The sequence below is a fragment of the Cyprinodon tularosa genome, unplaced genomic scaffold, assembly GCF_016077235.1.
Source record: "Cyprinodon tularosa strain WSP-4 unplaced genomic scaffold, ASM1607723v1 ctg648, whole genome shotgun sequence".
Taxonomy (NCBI): Eukaryota; Metazoa; Chordata; class Actinopteri; order Cyprinodontiformes; family Cyprinodontidae; genus Cyprinodon; species Cyprinodon tularosa.
This window is the reverse complement of record NW_024039394.1, coordinates 190,297-216,586: the sequence shown is the minus strand read 5'-3', so window position 1 is coordinate 216,586 and position 26,290 is coordinate 190,297. Positions and strand designations below refer to the sequence as shown.

Genomic DNA, 26,290 nt, shown 5'->3' with positions numbered 1-26,290 from the left:
ACATTAACGACAGTTGGGATGAAGTTACTGAAACATTCTGCTTTTCATCCCTCCACAAAAAGGCTTAAATATCATTTTATTAAAGCATAATCCTCCATTTTTCACACAATTTAAAAAAAGGTGCCAAAATATTCCACAGGTACGGAAAAATCTGGGCGGAGTCGCCTCGAAGAGCCACAGAAATCGTGGCGTGACCGCGAAGCTCAGACCTTCAAACCTCCAGCAGATCCTTCACACCCAGTCCCTCGTCGGCCATCTTGGCTCCGATCAGACCTGATTCTTGCATGCGTCATGTAAGAACATCCTCCCTTTCACAAAGCGGTCTCCCTGGTTACCCGGTCTGCTACGTCACCTGCATGCCGACTGTAGCAGCAGCATCAGAGCACCGTCAGGATCAGCAGGGTGTGGGGGGGGTCGAAGCTGATCCCCGCGGTGCTGCAGACGTCCCTACAGTAACAGCACTCACCTTCATTTAGTTTTTTGGTAACTTTGGCCGCTGTACAGATGTGGAAATGTGATCGTTATTGTTATCGTGCGTTGATCAATAACTGGTTTATGATGATTCTTGTTGCTGTAAATGTGTATTTGAAATAAACGCTGCAAAGTCACCCAGGAGTCTGAATGGATGAAACGACGAGCCGCGGTGCCAAGTTAAACATAAATGTTTTAATGGTACTATTTACAAGAAAGAAAACAATTCTGCTTTTTGATTAGGTTATAACTGCTGCAACAATTAAACAGGTACATTTACATCTTAACTAAAAAAAAAAAAGAAAAACATTGAAGGGCGGTGGCAAACAGAGGAGGCAGGAAATGAAAACAACCATAGACTTTTTTTTCTTTTTTTTTTTGCATAGCAATTAGTCACGTAAAGTGAAGGAGGGACGCGGTGAGAGGATAATTACATGGAGGTGAAACTGAAAAGTCTGAACTGATCAACTGATCGCTCTGAGAGAAGAAGAGTTTCATTGCTTTCCGGAGGAACCTGAGCTCGGGTGACTTCTGACAGCTGCTGCTCTACAAATGTTTAATTTCCTGTTAAGCTGAAACTAAAACTATCAAAGAAAGAAAAGAAGCAGGGAGGTCATTAAATTCAGATTAAATTATGACTGTTTGCAAAGAATTGATTCATTTCTTAGATTATTGTCGTGATATTTAAGCTTTTTGTTATATTTTTATTTGTTTATAGCATGCAGCTGCGATGCTGAAACATAAAATAAGATTAAGCAGCTCCGGGTCTGTGGGTCACCCTTGTTTTAAAACGGGGAGGGGAGGGGGGGGGGGGGGGGGGGGGTCTGGAAGAATGTCCGACTCTACAGATAAAAAACAAATCAACGCGTGATCAGAGAACCAGATCGACAACAACAAAAAAAAAAACATGTGAGGAATGAAAACAGAAGGAAAGCAAACCAGCAGAACTAGACTTGGCAGTACGAGAAGTGCTCTGGTGATTTCAGGCGACCTCTAGTGGGGGAGGAGGGAACCACACCTTTATGTACCTGTTTCTGTGGATGAGGAGCAGAAGGAAGGACATGGGGGGGGGGGATTTTTTTCTTGTTTTGATATTTGTCACTCCACTAAAAATGTACATGGGGATTTACAAGCAAACTAGTCAATAGAAAACACCCTTTGGCCGTATGTTGAGGAGTCGCTACATAGTGCGCTACAAGTGAACACGCGACATATGAACACCACTAAGCCCCCATGTACATTGTTTAGCCTACTACAGAACTCACTTTTTGTAATGTTTTATACTTTTTTTTTTTACATTTATCTTTTTTTTCCCGTGACAAAAACCAGGTGAAGGGAAAGGCTTCTATCTCCGTAATGTTCACTAAAAACTGTGAAAGAATTAGTCTGATGTTTGAATATCAAACAACAGGAACCCATTGAACGTCGTTTCAGCTTTGAGGTTCTGCGTGTTAATGCCAGAGGAGCTGCGGGGGAGGGGAGGGGGCGACGCCGTTCATCGGTGGGAGGAGGCCCTGAGTTTGGGGCCGTCGTCGTCGCAAGGCAGCTCTGCGTCGTCCGAGTCCAGGCGCCCGTAGGCGGACGCCCTGCAGCCTGAGATGCTGCGAACCCTGGGCCGGATGTTTTGGTCGGGTTCGGGTTCTGGAGCCGGGTCTTCGGGCAGCGGGAAGCTGCGGCGTTCCCAAGGCGCCACGGTCTGAAAGCATCACAGAAAACAAGTTGAAGAGTCAGCGATTGGTGTCTGATGATGACTCAGAAGGACGCGGCGGCTTCTCTACGCACCCGTTCCTCAAAGGTGAAGTCTGGCGTGGAGCACCGCGTGTCCTCGTTGGACAGCAGCCGGTGGGAGTCCCGGGAACACGGCGTCTGTGGGTTGGAGGACGCGTCGGGGCTGGGGGGGCTCATGGGCGACGGCACGTGGCTGTAGTCGTGCAGCGATGGGCAGTGACCGGGGTCTGGCGACGCGGGCTGAGGGGTGGGAGGGTTGGTCCCGTACAGCAGAGGCGTGGTCCGCCCATCCACAGACTTGTATGACCTGATGGACACGCAGGTTAGCGTCACACGGATCGGAAAGCTGGCGAAAGGAGGAGGAGCCAGGACTCACCTGCTGCCGCGCCTCTTGGCGGGAGCCAGAGCCATCCAGGTCCAGCGGGAACGCTCCTGGTCCTCGTAGGGCTGATGGAGCGCGATGAAGGCCGCCTCAGAAAGGTCCTCAACCTGCAGGGGTCAGACCAGACGCCTCTGAAGCTCTCAGCTTTTCTAACCGAAGGAAGCAAACTATTCTGGCCACGCCGCGCATCATCGACCATCGACACGGTTTACAGCGAGTTCAGGTCAGAAACATGAAAAGTTCAAAGCAGAACATCGGCTTTTCCACCGAAACATTGTTAGAGGCAACAGATTAAAATCTAATCTGGTCCTTAAGAGGATGTGATTAATGTTGCCCAATGTTTCCTATTTATTATTCATTTATTTTACTAGACGACATAAAAAAAATAAATAAAAAAAAAATCGCACTTCTCATCCCATAGCAATGAGACGATAGCGTATAACGCATGTATGCTCAAACCACAACGATCTCTTTATGTAAACCCACTCTGTTCAGTATAGTTAGTGCATTAATGATTTTATGATATTTTATCCCACTCTTTATCACACAACATGCAATCTTCGTCTGTGATACTGCGGTAAAGTTGAAACTATAACAGATTATAGCCACAGAGGCATTGGCCTAAGCTTTCAGTCAAACATGAATTTAAATAAAGTCGGGAGCGAAATCCTCGCTTCCGCCTTTGAATTTAAAACCGCTCCACCATATTTCTTCCTCTCCATTAACATGCTCTGTTAACTAATCTAAAGCTAGAGAAGAAAGATGTGGAACTCCATAAAGGTCCAGAAGCAGCGGCTCAGAGTTATGGTTCAGAAAAGACGCCAATAAGTAAAAAACTTCATCCACACATTAAAAACCCGCTTCTGCTTTCAATAAAACAAAATTTATCCTTTCGTCTCATGAGATGATTTGTTTCCTTTAAAATCACATCTCCATTTTTTCTGAAGCATTTATAAAAATAATCAGCAGCAAAGAAGTAAAGACCCATTTCTGCATAAAATGTGATCAACATCAAACATTAAAGTAAATAAAAGAAAAGTGGGAATCATGACAGTTTCAGATGAAGATTGGTTGAATATGTGGAAAACACATCAATCATCCACCAGTTCACGGATACGGAGCGATCTTTCATCACGCCTAAAGTCAAGAGTAGATATAAGGACACAAACAAGGGGTTTTGGCGTAACGGTGGATCAATAAGCGCCGATCATTCTCACGTATTTTAGAACCGTTCTAAAATTGTTCCGTTTTAGAAAAATGTAGTATGATATCGAATGAGTTGTGTGGAACTACATCTTTGCAATTTCAATAAAACCAAAGGGTAAAAGACAGATATCTGATTAAATCTTCAAAACTTTTCTGCTAATGTTCTGAGATTAATAAGGAACATTTTAACATGATTAAAATGTAATTAAAAGCATCCATCTTATCCAGGACACAGTTATACATAAGACCAGCAGGTGTCGCTGTTTGCATACCACCACCTTCAGGTGTTTCCAAGCATAAATGAGAGCAATAAAGCAGAGAAGTTCCCACCTCTCGTTCGTTCTCCTCCTCCGTTATGGGCTGTGAGAAAATGTCCACCGACCTCCAGCTGACAGAACAAGGAGACATGTTAGCGTAGAACCGGGACGGATCCCAGGACAAAGCAGGAGAGACGGCAGAGGAGCCGTTTACCTCGGGGTGAGGATCTCCTTGTACTGCAGCTTCTCCACTCGGGTGGTGGCCGCCACAGACATAGGAATCACGATGTTGTTGATGTCGAAGGAGCTCTCGCCCCGCCTCCGTTTGATCGGCTGCTGCTGGAGGAAACATCAGAGTTAAACTTTATGTCAGGGAAACTTTAGACGGTTCGTTTTGGAGCCATGAAGGAGCAATAATCATGATTGATGTGAATCTTTTTGAGAATCTGTGAAATAAAGACTGAGAAAGGAAAAAACTGCTGAACAGCTGGACTCGTTTAACCAAATCAACTGGATGTTTTTGTTTCTCTGCTTTCTTCTGCTACTCAACCAGAAATAGCCGAAACCACGAAGGTTTCGGTTTGAGTCTGAGCCTCTTTTATCAGAGACGTTCAGGTGGTCTGTATCTGCTCCAACGCTAAGGTCTGTTACAGTTGGAAACATTTACAGTAAAGCTGCACCCATCCAGGCTAAAGCTTCCAACCAGATGAAAACTGCAATTAAAACCTAACGATCTGCGGCTTCTGGAAACACTGCAGACGGGCAGCTGTGCTGATCAGATGGAAATCACACGATTGGGCGATTCTAAAACTAAACAGTTTTTGTTAAGTTTTGTCTCGTCAAAAAGTTGAAACTTTAAATGTTTAGTTGAGCACAAATGTTTTTTTTTCTCTGCGATTTTCCTTCCATTTAAGGCTTAGGAGCAGATTCACCATCAGATCACCATTAACTATTAAAGTTTCTAACATCAGCAGACAGAAACGCCACCACAGGTTTACATTAGAACAGCTGGAGCTACACTGTTAGGTACAGTGGAGGTTCTGTGGTTCTTTGGGCCGTTTTCCTTTAAATATCCTGGTGAATAATGTTGAGAAACCAGAGGTCTGACCTTTAGAACTGGTGGAGATATTTTCACCTGTCCTGCACGGAGGCAACAAATCAGATTTATCTGGGAAATTCTGTGCAGTTCTACTCTTTCCAGCAGGTTTGGCCAATAAATCATAAACTATCTGATCAACATTGAGCTCTATTTCTATAACTGCACTGACCTCTGATCCAGAACCTCCTGGTATTCTGGGGAAATAGGCACAGAAAACGATTGAGCCTCTCAGCCTTTAACTATGGAGTACCAGAAGAGCCAATAAAAAAGAAATACTCCTTTTAATTTTAAAAACATCAAATTTCCATTATCTTCTTTACTTTACATTTTAAATCCCTTTTTGCAGTCTCATCTATTTTACCTGACGCTCTCAGTTTAAGTTTTCCACAACCAAACAAAAGTTTTTTTCAACAGTTAACCGCTTCTTAAAAACTTAAAACATCGAATCAACCGTTTAGAAACAGCTCGTTCCCGGTTTGGTAACAGCTCGTTCCCGGTTTGGTAACAGCTCGTTCCCGGTTTCCCAACAGCTCGTTCCCGGTTTCCCAACAGCTCGTTGCCGGTTTCCCAACAGCTCGTTGCCGGTTTCCCAACAGCTCGTTCCCGGTTTGGTAACAGCTCGTTGCCGGTTTCCCAACAGCTCGTTGCCGGTTTCCCAACAGCTCGTTGCCGGTTTCCCAACAGCTCGTTGCCGGTTTCCCAACAGCTCGTTGCCGGTTTCCCAACAGCTCGTTGCCGGTTTCCCAACAGCTCGTTGCCGGTTTCCCAACAGCTCGTTGCCGGTTTCCCAACAGCTCGTTGCCGGTTTCCCAACAGCTCGTTGCCGGTTTCCCAACAGCTCGTTGCCGGTTTCCCAACAGCTCGTTGCCGGTTTCCCAACAGCTCGTTGCCGGTTTCCCAACAGCTCGTTGCCGGTTTCCCAACAGCTCGTTGCCGGTTTCCCAACAGCTCGTTGCCGGTTTCCCAACAGCTCGTTGCCGGTTTCCCAACAGCTCGTTGCCGGTTTCCCAACAGCTCGTTACCGGTTTCCCAACAGCTCGTTACCGGTTTCCCAACAGCTCGTTGCCGGTTTCCCAACAGCTCGTTGCCGGTTTCCCAACAGCTCGTTGCCGGTTTCCCAACAGCTCGTTACCGGTTTCCCAACAGCTCGTTACCGGTTTCCCAACAGCTCGTTACCGGTTTCCCAACAGCTCGTTACCGGTTTCCCAACAGCTCGTTACCGGTTTCCCAACAGCTCGTTACCGGTTTCCCAACAGCTCGTTACCGGTTTCCCAACAGCTCGTTACCGGTTTCCCAACAGCTCGTTACCGGTTTCCCAAGCTCGTTACCGGTTTCCCAACAGCTCGTTACCGGTTTCCCAACAGCTCGTTACCGGTTTCCCAACAGCTCGTTACCGGTTTCCCAACAGCTCGTTACCGGTTTCCCAACAGCTCGTTGCCGGTTTCCCAACAGCTCGTTACCGGTTTCCCAACAGCTCGTTGCCGGTTTCCCAACAGCTCGTTGCCGGTTTCCCAACAGCTCGTTGCCAGTTTAGTAAGAGCTTATACCAAGTTTGATAACTACTTAAAGCTACAGTGTGTAACTTTTAGCGACATCTAGCGGTCAGACTGCAGACTGCACCAACATGAACATCTCCCCCCCACCGCTTCTCCCCCCCAACAGTACGGCGAGCGTTACGGGACAAAATGTCTTCCACGACGTCCTCATCACCTACCTTCTCAAGTGATGAGGTTTGTTTACATAGATAATTTTACAGATAGTATTTCATTAGTCTGTGTAGGGTATAGATTTCATGTAGACTTAAGATAATAAATATAACCGTTATTTTTTCTACATCGTTGTGACATTTTGGCGATCTCGCAATCGCTAGTTTGTTGCCTCTGCGCTGCCGTAGCGCAAAGATGTCTGCCTCCATGGCTGCGAGACCCGCTCCTATGTAATTATAAATAACGAATTCTAAGGCAACGCAAATATTAAGGTTAAGAGGCTGAGCTCGTAGATGATGATAAATAACATAGTTATGTATAATATATTACATTTCTGACTGTATATCCCTGTAATTATTACACACTGTAGCTTTAACTTAAAAATTACTTAACAGTAAAACATTGAATCAACCGTTTAGTAAAAGCATATTACCGCTTTACTAACGGTTATTACCAGTTTAGTAACAGCTAATTACCACTTTGGTGACAGCTAATTAACAGGGATCATACAAGGGTTAACTTGGAAAATAAAAATGGAAAAAGGAAATTTGTTAAGTTAATTCCTCTTTAGAAATGGAATCTTAATGTGCAAGAACAAAGCTATTTTAAAGCTCTTTAAAGCCACTATTTTAAGACTCCTGGTGCTTCATGGGCTGACATATCTCAAAAGTTTAGTTTTCCATTAATTGAGGCTATCATTTAGATTTGTGTCTTTTCCCTTATTTTAAATTGGTAATAAAAATCCATCTCTACTCTGCAAAGAAATTATCCAAAAGTTAAAATGAACCTTCTCTCAGCACTCAGCAGTAGGGATGGGGATCGTTAATATTTATTGATATCGATACCTTTATCGATACTCCTTATCGATCCGAGTCTTTATCGATACCACTATCGATATTTTTCTGTTATTTGGTGGAAAGACGAAAAAACTATTTTTTTTTAACAGAACTGGTATTGCTTTTATTGCTTAACAAGTGAGCATAACAAAAACGTTTCTAGCCTTCAATAAACATGGCTAATGTAATAGGCCACTTTGAAATGACATAAAACTAACTAGAATATATTTTCACAATTGTTGGTTGATGTATTGTCTACTGTCACTTTTCATCATGTTTTTAGTGATTAGGAAAATATTTAACAAATAAATAATTGTATTTTAAATTAAATGTAATTTTTAATAAATGTTGGCATCAGTAGTTTAAATATATATTCTAAAATAGTAAGAGCAATATACAACTGTATTACTCATGTTTCTCGCCAAAAACTAAATTTCCCGTTTTCTTTACGTTACACTTGAACGCATCATGATAACCTAATTGTCGTTTTACTGAGCCAATCTGAACACATCATCACACAGCACGTCTGAAACTTTATTTACTTTTCAAGCTAACTAGCTTGTATGCTGCCGATTACAACACGGATTTCACAATTACTATTTTTAACTGACCGGACAAGCTACAAAGTCTGTGTGCGCGCTTACCAGTGGTACTCTGAGTGGATGATGATGGTGCGGCGGCAGCAGCCGGAGGAGGAGGAGTCTTTTCCGTTCAGCCATTCTCGAGTCGCGAGCGAAGTTAACTGCCAGACTTCACTTGTTTTACTTTTAATATCTGTTTGCTTACAATTTCATTCCAAAACATTGGTGGACATGCTGCAGTGATTGGATTGATTAGATTTAAATGCTGTGACGCGACTCGAGGGACACACAATTATGTTACAGGACCTCCGGGAGAAAAAAAAAAAAACGACCAGACTCGATAGTGGTATCGATAAGCCCAAACGTTATTGATTTTCGGGTTTTGAAAAAAGTGGAACCGGGTCCTTGATGGAACCGGGTTTCGATCCCCATCCCTACTCAGCAGATATAAAATGTCTAGAGGAGAGAGCAGGGTGTGAGCGATGAAAGATAAACGGTCAAAGACCCGTTTTACGTTGTTTGTTCTACAGAAGCGGTTACTGCTGACAGCATGGATGGGACCAATGGTCATAAAGACCTCAACCTTTGACCTCCAATTTAAAATCCCAGAATCAAGGCTGACGACTGACAGGAGAGGGAAACGTAGGAACACGCTTAGTCTGTCAGAGCAAAGCAGCTGATCTATAATTATCCACAAATAATTTCATTTTAGATTCTGAAAGTTTCAAACAGTCACATGATTCCAGTTCAGTGATAAAATCCAAACCTCAGCTTCCTGGTGTCACATCAAGGTCCAGGAGATGAAGGCGGGTTAGCAGTTTATTTTTTTTATTAAAAAATGAAGGCAAAGGAGATTTTTAAAGTTGGGAGTGTCGGACCAACTGGAAAAGAGCAGGAATGGTTTTCTGTTCCTGTTCATCGGCTTCTGACACATTGTGAAGGTTAGTTTAAGGAGCCACTGAACAGAAGCGGTTAAAGTCTGGGCCGTGTTGTGGAGCGTCGTTACCGGTGTGCTGGGGAGGCTCTGGCTGCCGGCGCCGAGCTGTGTCGACGTATCGGACGACGTGGACAGCTGGCGCGTCAGAGGGCTGTGAAGCGACGAGTGCATGTTGGCCAGTGTTGTGCAGGGGCTGCCCGTGTCCAGGAAAAGTTTCGGGGAAGCTGCTGGAGAGAAGAAGCACGGATGTAGCGGATGCGTTTGTATACTGAAATGCTTTGGTGTGCGTGTGGTCAGGAACTCACTGTCAGCCCTCTCCAGTGAGTGCTCTCTTAATCTTTTGCGGCTGTAGTTCTTGTCGTAGGGCCCAAACGGAGAGGAGAGGGCGTGCAGCCGCTCCGTCTTGCAGCCGCCCTGGTTGTCCAGTCTGGGCATGCTCAGTACGGCACTGCTGCTGCTGGTGCTGCTGTTCCCGCCCACGCTGACGTCCGCAGTCCTCTGCTTGTCAATGCGATTCTTATAGCTGCTCAGTCCTGTGAAACCACACATGAAATCAGTTACTTTGTACATTACATATAGATATCCGCCTTTTTAAAGAAGGTCAATTTATCACAGGAATCCTGCCTGTCTGTTCCCTTTGGAGAAGATTCAGGGGTTAAACTAAGCCAGAACGGTCGGGTACTGCAGACCAGAGAAAGACTTGGAGGCAGAAACTGCTGCCTCCTTCATATCTGTGCTACTTTATGCCCCAGACTTCAGCGCAAGCTAACCAATGAGAGCTAGCAGCGACTGATGTAACAAACTACTCCACCAGCAGAGCTTAGCAGCTCCTCTAACTTTATGTAGCTGAACACCAGCAGCCAGTGTGAACGCCTCTGTCTCATTTTCAGCTCATGATTCGTGCAGCAAGCTCTACCATTTTTATCTCTTTAATAGATCCAGAATAAAGATGTAGAGCTTTGGAAAAAGACCCAGATAAAAAGGATCAGAGACCTTGTTTGGACATTTCCCTCTCATGTTCCTCCATCTAATTAAAAAGTAAATATTTAGTTTTATTTTCAGCATTTCCTTTTAATAGTTCAACATTTTAGTTTACCACTTTTTTTAAATAAAGTTGTGGATTGTCATGACATAATCAGGGAGTCTTAGAGGGATATGTATGTATGATCCTCAAGTCCATTTATGTCATGGATGAAAGTGTAATAACACAAAAACTTGGTTTTTAATCAGGAGTTAAAATAACTGCTGATCTTTTCCAGTTCTGTAGGTTTGATCAGCCTGAGTCACCGGCCGTTTCTCAATTCACAAGAACGTGAGTACAGACTCGTGTCCTCGCCAAGTCTGTTCTTTAGAAGAACCCAGGAAAGCCTGGACTTTCGCAAAATAAATCTGGGTCAACTGGAACAGAGGTGAACTGGTGACATCACCACATGCTCTGCTAGTCTGGAGCTGCATTTCACCTCCTGTTATTAATAGTCTCTAGATAATAAATTATTTTTTTCATTTAGTGGAGGAATAATAATGAACACAGTCAGATAAACACAAATCAAATTAACATTTTGCCAAATAAAACAAACAAAAAAAATCTCCATCAGAGCCAGCGGTCCTTCACACACGGCTATGCAGAGAGAGGGCTGCCGCAGACGGGCTAGCGTTAGCCCTGGCTGCGGCAGACGGGCTAGCGTTAGCCCTGGCTGCGGCAGACGGGCTAGCGTTAGCCCTGGCTGCGGTTAGCCTCAGAGGTCTGCTGGTTGCCACGGTCCTCTCAACCTCAGAACTTTTTTTTTTTTTTTATTACGCATTAAATCAGTAAATGGGCCATAAAGTGACGCTTAAAAGTATAATGTTGTCATCTACTGTGTGTGTGTGTGTGTGTGTGTGTGTGTATATATACACACACACACACACACACAGTCAGGCTGCAGCCATGTCCCCAATTCCTGGTTTTCACTTTTGTTGATAGCATTTTTCCCCTCTCCAGCCTTTTCTCCGCCTCAAGCTTCTTTTCTGAGCATACGGCTTTACGATCAACCGGAAGCAGTTCCACGCAAATATATTGCGATATATATCTGACAAAATTCTTTTTATAAAAATTTTTTTATGAAACCAATTTAAATATCAAGATAATCACGTTTAATGAATTTTAATGCCATTTAAGGCCTTCAATTAAAAAATGATGAATTATTGACTTAATGATTTTTAATGACCCACGGATTGCCTGTAAAATGATCTAAAAACGTACTTTTATTGATCAACGGCAACAGAAAAGAGAACTTTTAATGCTCTGAGCTCTGTGAGCGCTCCATTGGTCGCAGTGCATGCTGGGACATACTGGGGTCAGACTAGAGAACAGACAAGTCTGCTCTGATGCATGACGCATTTTCAGTTTCAATGAATCAAATATTAGTCATTCCTGAATATTTATTTGAATACTTTAAATAATTCTCAAAGAATCTAATTGGAGAAGCTGTTAATTATGGGTTATATTATTGGTCTATATCCAGAAAATGAAGCTACTTTTATCCCTGATGCAAACTGGATTATCCTTTAACACATTCCAGAAACTTTGGCTCATTTATTAGGCAATAAGTTCTGAGTAACAACAACATGAATCGACTTGGATTTCTTGGAAAAGACGTTTCCAGCAGGAGGAACGTTACCGTGGAAATGAGCTTTAAATGGTTCCTGCAGCCGACCCTTTGCGGTTTAAATGCTTCTATAGAGCCTACAGACTTTTGATCAAACAGAGATGCAGTTTAAAGCTCTGATTTAAGAAGGTTTGGGTGCCAAAAAAATTTAATAATGAAACGAATATACAATAATATAAACACATTAAATCAGGGAGAGAAAAATGCTTTGATGTTTTCCTATATCAGACTATTATTGAATAAAATCAGGTTAGTATCTTGACACAGAGCATTTCTCCAGTTTAACTTTATAAAGGAGGCTTAAAAACAGCAGATTGAGTTTATGAAGCTCCATGCAAAGCCAGTCAGGATTCCGGATTTTAAACAGAATCTATGAACCTCAATGAGAGGAGAATATCATGATGTTAACAGTACTGAGGGGCGTCGTTCTAAAACCTGCCCAAACTCTATGCAGCTCTATGAGGTGCAAACAGACAGAAGTGGTTCTGGTACCAGAAACTGGTTCTATAGAACAGTAAACTCTAGATCAGAGGCCTTTAAGACATCTAAATACATAAAAAAAAACAAGTGTCGGCTGTTTCACGTCAGAGTTAACAGGTGCAATAAATAGATGACCCTAACAACAAAAAGGGTTTCCAGGGATGAGCGGTTTTCGGTCTGTGGAGGAAAACCCAGACGGCATCCTGACCCTCTACTCCAGGACGGCACCCCTCGCTATCAGAAGGAGCAGGAAAGCTACCAACATGGAGGCCAAACAAACCAAAGTATCCTACTGCGCCCTTTTCCTGATCCATGTTTCGAATCTTTTTTATATTTTTAACTAAAACCAGAGGAAGTGTCTTTTCTCCAGCTTTGACCAGAAGCTTTTAACTGGAACTATAACAAATGATACTGTATGAGCTTCATGATGGAGACCAAAGAGCGGAAACATGCTACCATTAGCCCAGCATGAGCCAAAGCCTTTATTCAGACTGTGGCTCTTTGTGATCATACTGCTACCCCCCAGATTCCACATACTCGCCGCCTCACACTGCTCACGTACGACTGCTACGTTTACCAACGTCAAAAAACGGAGCAGAGATATTTTAGCTTTGCTGCGGCCAGGTCAAGATCCGCGATTACAATCTCACCAAACATGAGAAAGAATGGTGAAGATCCGGGTTGTTGAATTAAAATATCGTAACGACAGATCGGTAACTACAAATTAGAGAATAATTCTTCTAAATTTCCAAAAACTAAGTAAATGACTGGATGCTAACTATTGGTACTTCAACACACCAGGAAGCAGATTTCTCATCTCGATCAAAATATTTATTTTATACCCAGAGGCTTAAAAGTAATCAAATCCAGTCAAAACGCCCAAGAGCGCATCTGATAACTTCAAAACAAAGTTCTTATGGCAGGCATGGATGCAGAGATGCAGAGTTCATAAAAACCAAGTATGATCCTTGTTATTCCTGTTAAAAAAAGAAAATATTTGAGCAGAAACTGCACATATGCTGGATGCTGATGGTGATTTTAATGTGTCATTAAATTAAGCGTTCATTTCCGCATGTTTTGCTCCTATGAATTTAATATTTAGTGGATGTTCTCCCTGAGCTCTGAGGAAGTCGGAGCGGAGCAGGACGGGAGGAACAGCGGAGGCTGCAGGCTTTGCTCCGCTCAGGCAGCCTGGAGCGCAGCGGAGCGTCACGGAAGACGTGGGATTTCAGGGTTAAAAAACAAATCAGGAAGAATTTTGTTAGAACAAACTAATAATGCTGAGTGTGATCAAAGAACTGAAGCAGCTCCAAGGCTGCGTACTCACTGACTGCCATCAGGGAGTTGGCAAACTTGTGCTTCTCTTTGGACGAGGAGAGCTTGTGTTTAAGTGAGAGTTTTTTCAGGGGTTTGCTTCTCTCCAGCGACTTGGACTGCCACTGGCTCTTCATCACCTGCTGCAGACGCAGCCCGACGGAAACGTCTGAGGAGTAACCAGAGGCCACGATGAGCACGATGCCACATGATCCCAAATACAGAAACGATACAGAAAGATACTTTTCAAGTTTAATTATCAATATATCACTTTTATTAAAGCCCATGATTCACTCCAGTGATGTTCAGATTATAAACCTGAATGACTGTTTTATTATCATTATCAGTTCTCAGGCTCCTCTCCTGTGGAACCAACTACCAGTTTTAGTCCGTGAGGCAGACACCCTGTCTACTTTTAAGGCTAGGCTTAAAACTTTCCTTTTTGATAAAGCTTCTAGTTAGAGTGGCTCAGGTTATCCTGAGCTATCTCTATAGTTCTGCTGCTATAGGCTTAGACTGCTGGAGGACATAGGGACCCCTTTTTCATCATTCTGCTTCACTCTATCTCTATTCTCCCACTCTGCAGAATCTGTTAGTTCAATCTCTAACATTCTGCTCTCTCTGCTTTTTCTCATAGTAGCTTCATCTGGTCTGTTCCTGTTTGGCTGTGACTCCATCCTGGAGAGAAATATCAGCTGTGCTGCTGCCATCAACACCTTTGTTTCTAGATGTTGGAGATCAGCCTGTTTTTCAGTGTAGTCCTGTTTCTCTGACTGTGACTAACTGGATGTGCTCTCTTCATCCTCTGACATGGGAGCTGGCTCAGAGCTCGTCTGCCTGGCTGTGTGTTTCCTGGACGGGGCCGCCTGTGGAGCTGGTTGACAGTTGCCTTTTGTATCTATGCTTCTTTTTCTATGTCTGCTTCTGTCTCCTTGAACCCCAGTGGGCCTCAGCAGATGGCCACTCACACTGAGCCTGGTTCTGCTGGAGGTTCCTTCCTGTTCAAAGGGAGTTTTTCCTCTCCACTGTCGCTACAAGCATGCTTAGTGTGAGGGATTGCTGAAGAGTCAATGAGTCGATGCAATCAGCTGGTTTTCCTTAGATAGAAAACTTTGAATCAATCTGACTGGATGATCTGGTTGAACTGGAAAGTGACCTGAGATGACATGATGTGAATTGGCGCTATAGAAATAAACTGAATAGAATTCTGAGAAGCAAAAGCAACTGAGCAAAAACTATTAGAAGACAGGAAAAAAAAGGAAAGCTGAAAATGTCTAAGAATTTCCTGCCGGGCCGCCTCTCTACAGCCACTCCTTGTTTGCCTTCCTCTCCAAGATGTAAAGTAGGAAACGGTTGCGTAAACTCCAGCCCAGCACTGACCGTCAGGGAAGGAGAGGATGGGGTGGACGCCAAGATCCAGCCTTGACAGGCGCTCCAGGGTGGGCAGCTCGTACTGAGGCTCCTCTCTGGGGGTGGGCCAGCCACCACACATCACGCAGCTGGGGTTCACCCTGCAGTTACACTGCATGCAGCTGCTCCTCTGGGCCTGTTGGGAGACAATCCCAGGGTGGGTTAAAGTCAGCTCCCTTCACACCCACAGATCAGAGAAAAGACCGACAGAAAACAGGAAATACTGAACTAACAACGCTGTTAGTGCTGCAGTTTAGATAGTTATGGTTCTTCATTCAACACCTCTTCAAACTGGAGCCTAGGGTTAAGTTTATTCCAGAGGAAACTGGAAGAAATTCCTGGTCATAGATCATATGTTGGAGAACTGGGATAGTTCCATTGAAAATTCATCTCCCTATATCCACCAGTCTACACAACGAGAAATCTTTATCTAATTAAGAATTAAATAATTTATTAAGTGTATGTAAAACAAATCTAGATGAGTGAACAACTACTGGTCACAAAGGCTGCAAAGGAACCTTTGGGGAAAAAACCCATCAGATAAAACCCATCAGGGAATTACAGACCAATGATCAATAACTAATACGCTTTGGACGCTTTCTTTTATACCCAGAGTCCTCTTCTGCTACTCCTGCCCCCAAACCTCCCTGGTTTATAGATATTGAAACCCAGCTCAGGGTTATAACTGGATTCAGGCCTGCTTAAAGGAATAGTACACCCAAAACATGATTAGCCTTCATTTTCTACTCACCCCCATGCTGAACAACACTCTGGAGTACTTTTTTGATATCTCAAATGCATCTGGAGATCTGGGAGGCTTCTTGCTGTCTGCTGACATTCAAATAATGGGGGTCTATGGCGCCCGAGGCAGAAAGGTCCATAAAAGTCCACAAAAAACGTGTCAATATTCCTCCATACTGCTCGTCCAATGTATTCCAAGTGTCCTGAGTGGGTAGCGTCCATAATTTACTCGAAACGAAGTCATTTAGAATGTTTTTAGAGCATAAACAGTAGTGTATAGGATTTCCTGAAAGCGCGTTCACGACGCTACGGAAGCCGGCAGACCAAACCAGCGCATTCAGCTCGGCAAAGAACTCATGCTCTTCCTCAACACTGAAGTCTTCAGACATTTTTCTTTCGTTGTTTCTTTCTTTGCACAGGTAAACAGCACATTTCTTCTTCTATGCTTGCATTATTGGCAGAGCAGACGCTGAATGCGCACTTTCATCTGGTTTGGTCTGCCAGCTTCCGGAGCGTCGTGATCGCGCATGTGCGCGCTTTCAGGAAATCCTATACACTACTGTTTATGCTCTAAAAACATTCTAAATGACTTCATTTCGAGTAACTTCTGGACGCTACCCACTCAGGACACTTGGAATACATTGGACGAGCAGTATGGAGGAATATTGACACGTTTTTTGTGGACTTTTATGGACCTTTCTGCCTCGGGCACCATAGACCCCCATTATTTGAATGTCAGCAGACAGCAAGAAGCCTCCCAGATCTCCAGATGCATTTGAGATATCAAAAAAGTACTCCAGAGTGTTGTTCAGCATGGGGGTGAGTAGAAAATGAAGGCTAATCATGTTTTGGGTGTACTATTCCTTTAAGGCAAAATATTCACCAAAAGAAACAAAACTTTCCAGTAAATCAGAGCTTCCCAGTTTCTTCCTGAGGAAACTGGAAGAAACAGTTTCTTCCGGTTGGAAGAATCTTGGGGAAAAACCGCCATCCGGAAGAAACTTCGAACCCTGCTGGAGCCGGGAAGCTGATGAACTACAGTACTATAAACGATAAACTCCATATAAATAATCTGGCTGAATAGAGTAGAATAAACCACCTAAACTGGAACTGGTGGGACTGATGACAGGCTTAGAAACAATGAAAAGGCGGCAGAAGAACGTGGAGAATCTGAACATGGAAGCTGAAGCTGATTTCTTCTGGACGTCACCTCCTCTCAACAATCTCTGCTTCTCAGAGTTTGCATTTCCATTAAAACCCAGATTCCTCAACTGAGTTAATAAGATTTTGTCGGAATTAAAAAAAAAACTAAAAGAAAAGAAAATGCTGCTAATATATGGAACATAAAATCTGGATGAATTACAGAAAGAATTCATATTTTTATGCCCCTACAGAGACAGTTATGTATACATGCATTTCAATAACAACAAAAACCTATAAGGGAAAAGTGAAATGTACTTCAAACATGAAGTTACTATAAAAAGACCCTGCAGAATAAATGTAACCTTTAAATTTAGAAGCATCTCAGGTTTACAATCAGCCATTTTTTTACTCAGCTATTAGGTTACAGAAGACACTCATCAAAGTGCGGTGTAAAAACAAGATGCTGCGAGAACAATAGTCCATTCATCGAGGCTGGATGAAAAAACAAATACTGAACGGTTTTACTAAACAAAAACTAAATCTCTGAGTTTTTAGAGTGAAGGTGTTCAAAGATGTGTCACAGATCAGGAATCTGACGATTAAAATGATAGGCTGGGACAGGCGGTGTGGTAAGTCTCACCTTGCCGTTGAGGTTCGTCACCGTGTTCGGCTGAATGAGCCGCCGCCGCCGGCAGCCGACGAGTGGGCGTGTACGCGCGGCCACGGACGTGCCATCGTGAGGCGGCTGGAGTTTGTTCTCTGAGCCGTCAGCCATCCTGCAACGACAACGGGAGGAGATAAGGATGAAGAAAGCTTCGACCGTGGTTCCATCAAAAACTGGACTAGTAACAGGACGCCACGGCGGACGGATCTGATGATTTAGAGGTTCTTTATCAGGAAAAGTTTCTATTCATGATTTAAGCATCAATGATGATTTCAAAACTTTAGAAACTGGGTAAATCTTCAGAATCTTTATGTTTACTACCTTGCTTCTTTTTCTTTCATTTTGTTTCCATCGACAGATTTGAAGACAATGATTTAATGCAATTATTGTGTGAAGTTTAATGATATCAATTATACTTCGTTGTGTAACTGGCTTCCTGAAGAAGCTGATTATAAGTGTGTATATTCTCTAAGACTATTATTAGTGATGGTGGTGCAATGCTTGCTGTGGTGAGCAGTCAGCCTGAGCTACCTGAGAAAGTAGTAATGGGTTTTTTCCTCTCACTTTTATTGTTATAATAATAATATCAGCCAATATTGTGACACATTTTTAATCGTATATTACTCAGCCCCAGTCCCAAAACATTTCAGCCTAAAAGCATCATATTTATATATATATATATATATATATATAAATAAAAATGTCTTTTTATAGTATTATTTTTATCTTTAAATATAAAGTAGTAGTGGCGATTGTTTGCCAAATATCCAATAAAAGCTCCATTAAGCCACTACTGAGGCGCTGGGGTCAAGATTCTGCACACAGACGAAGGAAGGTTCAATGTTCAAACCTGTCGATTGTTCTGAATGATTTATTTTCCTATGACAGAGTTCAAACTTTGCTTTGTTTCTACACTAAAGCCGGGCATACAATGTGCGATTTTTTGCCCTTTTTGGGGCGACTTTCCAGTCGTGCGAGAATTTTTGGATTGGGCCGACTTTCAGCCTGATGGTGCGTCCAGTAATGTACAGGAGGTAACGAGGGGTGATCAGCCTCTAACGAGGCTGCGCAGACATCGTGAGCTGTGAACTCGCACTGTACGAGCTGTAGCTGCTTGCAACAATTGAAAAAAAGTACCCAGTGTATGCCCGGCTTTATTAGGGTTCCTAGAGCATAAGGCATTTTAAATTCAAGCTTCCCATACAGGAAGAAAGCTAAAAACACACAAATGACAGATATATTTGAACAACTATTTAACTGAATTCACAAACTTTGTTTTAGCAGGGAACAAAACAAATCAGTTTTAAAGCCCCAACATAACCAGTGCTAAGTCTTTATTGCAGCTATTTTTCTTTGTATGGTTTTCTTAGTATGTTTGATTTGGTGATAAGTGGAGGCGTTGCAGAGACAAGGGTGGAACTAAACTGAGAAATACCGGTTGTTTCTCTGTAACTCCATTTAGACGCTTTGTGTTTCGTGCTTCAAGGAGCAATTTTATATATATATATATATATATATATATATATATATATATATATATATATATATATATATATATATATATATATATATATATAAAAAGGTCAATTTTAACGTTTTATATAGATCACAAATATAAATCGTAATAAAAATAATCCATTTATGATGTTTTAAAAATTAAGACCTACGAAATAGACATTTAAGACATTTTAATACCAATTAAGGCCTTAGTTTTATTTTGAAGAATTCAAGGCCTTTTAAGACTTTTTAAGGACCCGCGGGAACCCTCTTTATAGAAAGTGGACTGATCCACATCACTTCCTGTCTTACCTCAGAACAAAAAAAAATTTTTTAATAATAAAAGATAAATAAAATCAACAATTATTAACCTGCAAATAAACTCTGTAAATAGTACAAAAAATATAAATTTCGGAATAGATTGACACACTTCAAATGGATAAAGAAAAATAGCTCCAACTGTAGTAATTATTGTAATTTTGATATAAATCTATTAATTAAAATGGCATTTATTTAATTCATTATTTTAAATGTTTATTTTCTAATGATTTTACAATTTAATGTTCCATTTAAAATACTTGATTTATTCACTAAATAAAAATACTGGATTTACTCATTTCATGGGACACGCTCATTAATGTATTTGATTATAAATGTTGCCCCCCACCCCCCCACCCCTCCATGGAGCTCAGTCTGATAATTAGCAGCAGTTCTGTGAACATCCTGCTCTTCTTTCCCAGAAATCTCCCATGAAAGTAATCATTAGCTGTACCTGCTGAGGACGCCGTTCACTGGCTGCCCGTTCTGACCTTTCCACGGGCCTTGCTCTGCGCTGGGAGCGGGGGCGGGGCTTGGGTTGTCCCAGTGATCTGCACACACATCCTGCGTCGACAGATAAGACAGAAACCAGTTGAGGCTACGCTGCAGCGTGTTAACTGGAACAGCCTGACCCTGCAGCACCTGGCCAGGCTCAGATATGAAAGGAGAACGCATCACGGATGAACCAAAGCATCATTAACAAGCTAACAGATCCAACATGGAAGCTTAGATTGAGAAGAAGCACAGAGAAAAAAAAACTGTTTTCTACTGTAAACCAGCGACAACTTCAGGGAAACAACCTTTCAACTATTTTCAGTCATAGAAAAAACATTGTGGGACAAATTTACTACAATGACTGGTGCTTATTACAAAGCTGAGCTTTTTTCTTTTGAAATGAAATTTAATGCCAGCCGAGGGGAAGGAAAATATTTTCCTTCAGACAGTTTATCTCCATGTTTTCTTTGATTTACACACAAACAAGCTTATTGTAACTGATAATCAGGAAATGCTTATGGAAGCAGGCAGGTCAGGAAGCCTGACGTTCACATAATAAAGTCAAACAAGAGAAGAGGTGTGGTTTAACTAAAAGGCAGTTTTCTGTTTTGACCAGAGCAGAAATCTGCTTTAAACAACTAGAGGAAACAATAAAGGGCCGTTTTTCATCCTTCGGTAGCAGGTTTCATGTTTAACTTCAGTCTGCAGTTTAAGCTGCTAGCTTGAACTCATTCACACTCATTCACACTCTGCTTTTATGTTTATAAAACTGAAAAAAAGATTTATTACCTTGAAGCAATAAAAGAAAGCGGCTTATTTAACCTAGATGGGATTTTAAGAGAAGGACCAGTTAACTGCGATAACTCAGGCTGCTTTAAATGAAAAAAGATGGCCGCCAGAGTCCAGAGGTTAGTTTAGCATCACCTTCTGACTCTAAATGGTTAATTTAGCCTGCAGCTCTCATTAACAACATTGGAGCATCTAAAAATTTAAATCATTAGTTTATTTTTTTTATATTTTTACATTAAGAGCGAAATTCAGTTTTTTTTTTCTTTTCCAGCGTTTTATTGTCATTCCACCGTCACAAGTACAAAACAACTAAATTAACTCTGCATTTAAGCCATCTCCTTGGGGAGCAGTGGGCTGCCATTATGCAGCGCCCAGGGAGCAGTGTGGGGTTAACGGTCTTGCTCATGGACCCAGAGCTGCAGTATTGAACTCAGAACCTCTGGATTCCAGGCTATACGCCCCAACTGCAGCTTAAATATCTAATATACAGGTGCTGGTCATAAAATTAGAATATCATGAAAAAGTAGATTGATTTCAGTAATTCCATTTAAAAAGTGAAACTTGTATATTATATTCATACATTACATACAAACTCATATATTTCAGATGTTTATTTTGTTTAATTTTGATGATTACAAATGACAACAAATGAAAATCTCAAATTCATCATATCAGAAAATTAGAATATTGTGAAAAGGTTCAAAATTGATGGCCCCTGGTGCCACACTCTAATCAGCTAATTAACTCAAACCACCTGCAAAAGCCTTTAAATGGTCTTTCAGTCTAGTTCTATAGGCTACACAATCATGGGGAAGACTGCTGACTTGACAGTTGTCCAAAAGACGACCATCGACACCTTGCACAAGGAGGGCAAGACACAAAAGGTAATCGCTAAAGAGGCTGGCTGTTCACAGAGCTCAGTGTCCAAGCACATTAATAGAGAGGCGAAGGGAAGGAAAAGATGTGGTCGAAAAAAGTGTACAAGCAAGAGAGATAACCGCACCCTGGAGAGGATTGTGAAACAAAACCCATTCAAAAATGTGGGGGAGATTCACAAAGAGTGGACTGCAGCTGGAGTGAGTGCTTCAAGAACCACCACACACAGACGTATGAAAGACATGGGTTTCTGCTGTCGCATTCCTTGTGTCAAGCCACTCTTGAACCACAGACAGCGTCAGAAGCGTCTTGCCTGGGCTAAAGAGAAACAGGACTGGACTGCTGGTGAGTGGTCCAAAGTCATGTTCTCTGATGAAAGTAAATTTTGCATTTCCTTTGGAAATCAAGGTCCCAGAGTCTGGAGGAAAAGAAGAGAGGCACTTCATCCACGTTGCTTGAAGTCCAGTGTAAAGTTTCCACAGTCAGTGATGGTTTGGGGTGCCATGTCATCTGCTGGTGTTGGTCCATTGTGTTTTCTGAGGTCCAGGGTCAACGCAGCCACATACCAGGAAGTTTTAGAGCACTTCATGCTTCCTGCAGCTGACCAACTTTTTGGGGATGCAGATTTCATTTTCCAACAGGACTTGGCACCTGCACACAGTGCCAAAGCTACCAGTACCTGGTTGAAGGACCATGGTATCCCTGTTCTTAATTGGCCAGCAAACTCTCCTGACCTTAACCCCATAGAAAATCTATGGGGTATTGTGAAGAAGAAGATGCAATACACCAGACCCAACAATTCAGAAGAGCTAAAAGCCACTATTAGAGCAACCTGGGCTATCATAACACCTGAGCAGTGCCACAGACTGATCGACTCCATGCCACGCCGCATTGCTGCAGTAATACAGGCCAAAGGAGGCCCAACTAAATACTGAGTGCTGTACATGCTCATACTTTTCATGTTCATACTTTTCAGTTGGCCAACATTTCTATAAATCCTTTGTTTTTATTGGTCTTCAGTAATATTCTAATTTTCTGATATGATGAATGTGAGATTTTCATTTGTTGTCATTTGTAATCATCAAAATTAAACAAAATAAACATCTGAAATATATGAGTTTGTATGTAATGTATGAATATAATATACAAGTTTCACTTTTTAAATGGAATTACTGAAATCAATCTACTTTTTCATGATATTCTAATTTTATGACCAGCACCTGTAAAAGCTTCTGATCTACACTAAGAATTGGCTCTATGCACATTTCCACTACTTCCTGAAATTAAGGCAGCTCTATTGTTTCCTGTTTTTTTTCTACTGGATGAATTGATTAATCCAGGTGTGCCTGACTGCAGTAACCATAGCCAGACACACCTGGATGAATCAGTCCACCCATTGGCGTACTGATTAAGTTGTGCATAGAGCCCATAGATGAGCCCAAAACAACTGAATGCAGCACATATGTCCACTAAGCTGACATTCAGCATTTAAAATCATTTAATTTATTTTTGGGGACCGAAACGAAACAAAAGAACAACTGAATTACATCAGTTTGAGAGAAATTAACCTACAAACTTAACCATAGATGGATAAATCAGCTAGCAGATGCGAGGGGTGCTGGTGCCTACCTACAGCAGTCTAGGGGTCAGAGGCAGGGTCCCCCTGGCCAGCTCACCAGTCTATTGCAGGGCAACACAGAGACAAACTGGACACACACACACACACACACCTAATTTAAAGAAGCCAATTAACCTAACAGTCATGTTTTAGGACTGCTGAATGAAGCCGGAGTACCCGGAGAGAGCCCACGCATGCTCAGGGAGAACAGGCAAACTACATGCAGAAAGACCCCAGGTTGGGAATCTAACCCAGAACCTTCTTGCTGAAAGGCAGCAGTGAGCAGCCCTATCCGTTGTTAACGTTTGTTAATATTTGCTCTGTTTTCACAGACACTAATATCCATCCATCTATTTAACATGTTGCATGGTTTCTGCTAAGGGGCAAAATAAAGCTGCCACATCTACAGAATTAATGAATAAATGATAAAGGAATAAATGATAAAGGAATGAATGAGCTCTTTCTTTAAGACTGTATTTGCACATATATTAACCGTTATCAGGGTATAAAAATTAAAATACAAGACTTTATTTTGAAAAACCAAAGGTTTCCTTTCTTCCTGTGAAGCTAGAACTGCTGTAGCTCCTCCCACTGAAACTAGAGAAGACGTCTGAGTAGAAAAAAGGAAGCTAAGGAAGGATGCGGCTTCATGTTCCTTTCAGAACATCTTTTGGTTTCATATATCATCATATTTTCAGAAGATAAGGGGACCTGAGAAAGATGTCTGAGGTAATGTTAGATGTTCAGTGATGCTATTGTGATGCATTTCCCTGAAGTCCTGAAGAGCAGGAGGGTTCTATAGGGTTCTATAGGCTGCGAAATGTTCATTCAGATGATAAGTAGAGCAGAGTTGGAATTTAAACTGTGAATACAGTTAATAAAAGCAACCAGTCCATTTGAAATGGTCGTGTCACTGGAGGAGTCTTCCCTCCAGGTCAGCTCAGCTCTAACAAACAAACCAAAACATAAACCATTTCTTAGTTACCTGAGCATTTGGAGCCTCCATCTTCACCTCCGTCCCACCGGTGAACACAGTGCTGGGAGCAAGACCTCCGAGCTCTACAGAACCCTGTGGATCACAGAGGTGACGGTTTAATCCACAAAAAGCTGCTTCTATGGAAAAGGTTACGTTTTCTATCTCTACTCTTACATCTTAGCTCCAGTTGAGACTCCAGACAACAAACCACTCACTAATTCACAACGATAAAGAGCGAAAAATTTTCCCATGTCAGTAAAATAAATAAACTTAAATCTGCCGTTTTTTTCTATGCGCGCTGGAGGCCGATATACCCCTCCCCTTCCAGACACGGCGGCGTGTGAGTAATCATGGGACTCCACCGATCCAGTCAGAAGCGTAAATAAAGGCGATGCAGCCTGGTTTATGCTCAGAAACCAGGTGATCTGCGTGTGTGTCGCAGTAAACGCAGATAAAATGGGGCATAAATGAAAAATATCTGCGTCATACCTGTGACAAGCTAACTGCGACACACTGAAGGAGCATCTAACTCAGTTGTAAACAAAATTACATTAGTTAATCCTGTGGAGGCATGCGAGAGCAGAGAACGTGTCGAGAACGTTTTCAGAGTGGTTTTGAGTGAGGGTGTGCGGATTTAAACGATGAACATTGTTCTCACTGCATCTCAGTTTGGTGGCAACAAAATAAAGTTGAGCAAAAGAACACCAAATGCAAAGTTTGACTGAAAAACGTTCCGTGTGCAAAAAAGTTTGGAGAGGAAACATTTTTATCCTGTTTAATGAGATATTGATGAATGTTTAAACTCCAATGGTTCAAGACTAATATTCAATTGAAATGAATAGGTTATGTGAATTATTCAATAAATAAATGATAAATAAATCAGTTGCATTTCCTGCACAGGCCTTTGCTTCTGGTAGAGGAGCCGTTCTGTCAGATCAGCATACCTATAGTCAATACACATGCTCAAGAACTCAGATTTGCATTTATCACTTTAGTTTTGTACGAAATATAGACTTTAAACTACCTCAACGGGCGTGTATCCCTTTAGTCATGTACAAAAAAACCCCAAAACTATTTAAGGGTCAGATCGCCATACGCTGCAAAAAACTTCTACTGGGTGAACTGATTAATCCAGGTGCGTCTGGCCATGGAGGTAAAACTGCCCAATTTATTGCGACATTGATTTGAGGTCATAGGGCCCAGCCCTGATGGTGAGTGATGAGCACAGGCAGCTAGCTTATGACACTTTCCTAAATATAGAAGTTAAACATTTTCAAAGCCTCTGGCTGCGTGGGGGCGTGGATGCTAAAATGACATCATGTAGCAACTGGGACGTCTCATTCTCATCCGGCGTAAATCTGCAGACATCCTAACCTCACCCATGATGCTAAAAGCCAGACCAGGAGCTGGAAGCATCTGACAGACCGACAAGAACTGAAATGTAAAATAAACATTAGCATGATTATCCTAGAGGCCAAAGCAGAGCAGGTTGAGACCGACCTTGCTGGTGCGGATCTGTCTGTAGATGTCCGTCTGCTGTCGGATACGGTACTCCAGGTCCGAGATGTGGGCCTGGAGCCAGTTCCAGTGGCTGATGATGGCAGCTCTCTCCAGGGTGTAGCGACTCTCTGCCCGCTTCCATCTGTAAGAGGGAGGGGTGTTTAAAGCTGAGCCACATCAGAGATCACAAACATACAACTTTCATATTTTTTTTCAATGCCTGGATTTATGATTTATTAGTAGGCTCCAGTTGTGTAAAGGCAAGTAAGATAATCTTTTCACATGCATGAGACGGTCCTAATAATAAACACTGATCATTGAAGCATTTCCCCTTTCAAACTGTAGAGGTCAGTGAATCAGTATTACAGATAACACCCATTAATGACAGCTGCAGGGGGCATGGACGTGTACTTAAGCCAAAAACAAACATTATAACTGCATTTTAGAGGAAAGACAATGATAGAGAAGGCGTTTCCGTAACGCTGCTGTCTCCCAGTGTGAGAGCTCGTAGCTGGGTTCTCCATTTTACCAGTATGACACACAGAATGGGCATTTCAAAGGCAGACATGAGAGGAAAATGTCTGCTCCTGCAATGAGAGCAGCAGCCACCAGGGGTGC

The 26,290-nt window shown here is 42.3% G+C and overlaps 1 protein-coding gene across 5 annotated transcripts in view; it reads right to left on the bottom strand.

Annotated features, from left to right (window-relative positions):
• Positions 1–1,755: 1,755 nt before the first annotated feature.
• The window catches only part of LOC119799088 (KAT8 regulatory NSL complex subunit 1-like), a 53,406-nt gene continuing 28,871 nt past the window's right edge, over positions 1,756–26,290 (bottom strand). For 2 of the 5 annotated variants that reach the window (XM_038308818.1, XM_038308817.1), the window contains 13 exons: positions 25,673–25,814; positions 24,182–24,265; positions 19,873–19,982; positions 17,580–17,715; positions 15,026–15,191; positions 13,659–13,814; positions 9,509–9,736; positions 9,273–9,430; positions 4,259–4,383; positions 4,118–4,175; positions 2,576–2,688; positions 2,254–2,506; positions 1,756–2,167 (listed from right to left, as the gene is read on the bottom strand). In XM_038308818.1, the coding sequence (XP_038164746.1) occupies positions 1,967–2,167; positions 2,254–2,506; positions 2,576–2,688; positions 4,118–4,175; positions 4,259–4,383; positions 9,273–9,430; positions 9,509–9,736; positions 13,659–13,814; positions 15,026–15,191; positions 17,580–17,715; positions 19,873–19,982; positions 24,182–24,265; positions 25,673–25,814 (1,930 nt within the window). In that variant the 3' untranslated portion in view covers positions 1,756–1,966. The remainder of the gene's footprint in view (positions 2,168–2,253; positions 2,507–2,575; positions 2,689–4,117; positions 4,176–4,258; positions 4,384–9,272; positions 9,431–9,508; positions 9,737–13,658; positions 13,815–15,025; positions 15,192–17,579; positions 17,716–19,872; positions 19,983–24,181; positions 24,266–25,672; positions 25,815–26,290) is intronic. The other 3 variants (XM_038308820.1, XM_038308821.1, XM_038308819.1) reach the window with 3 other exon arrangements.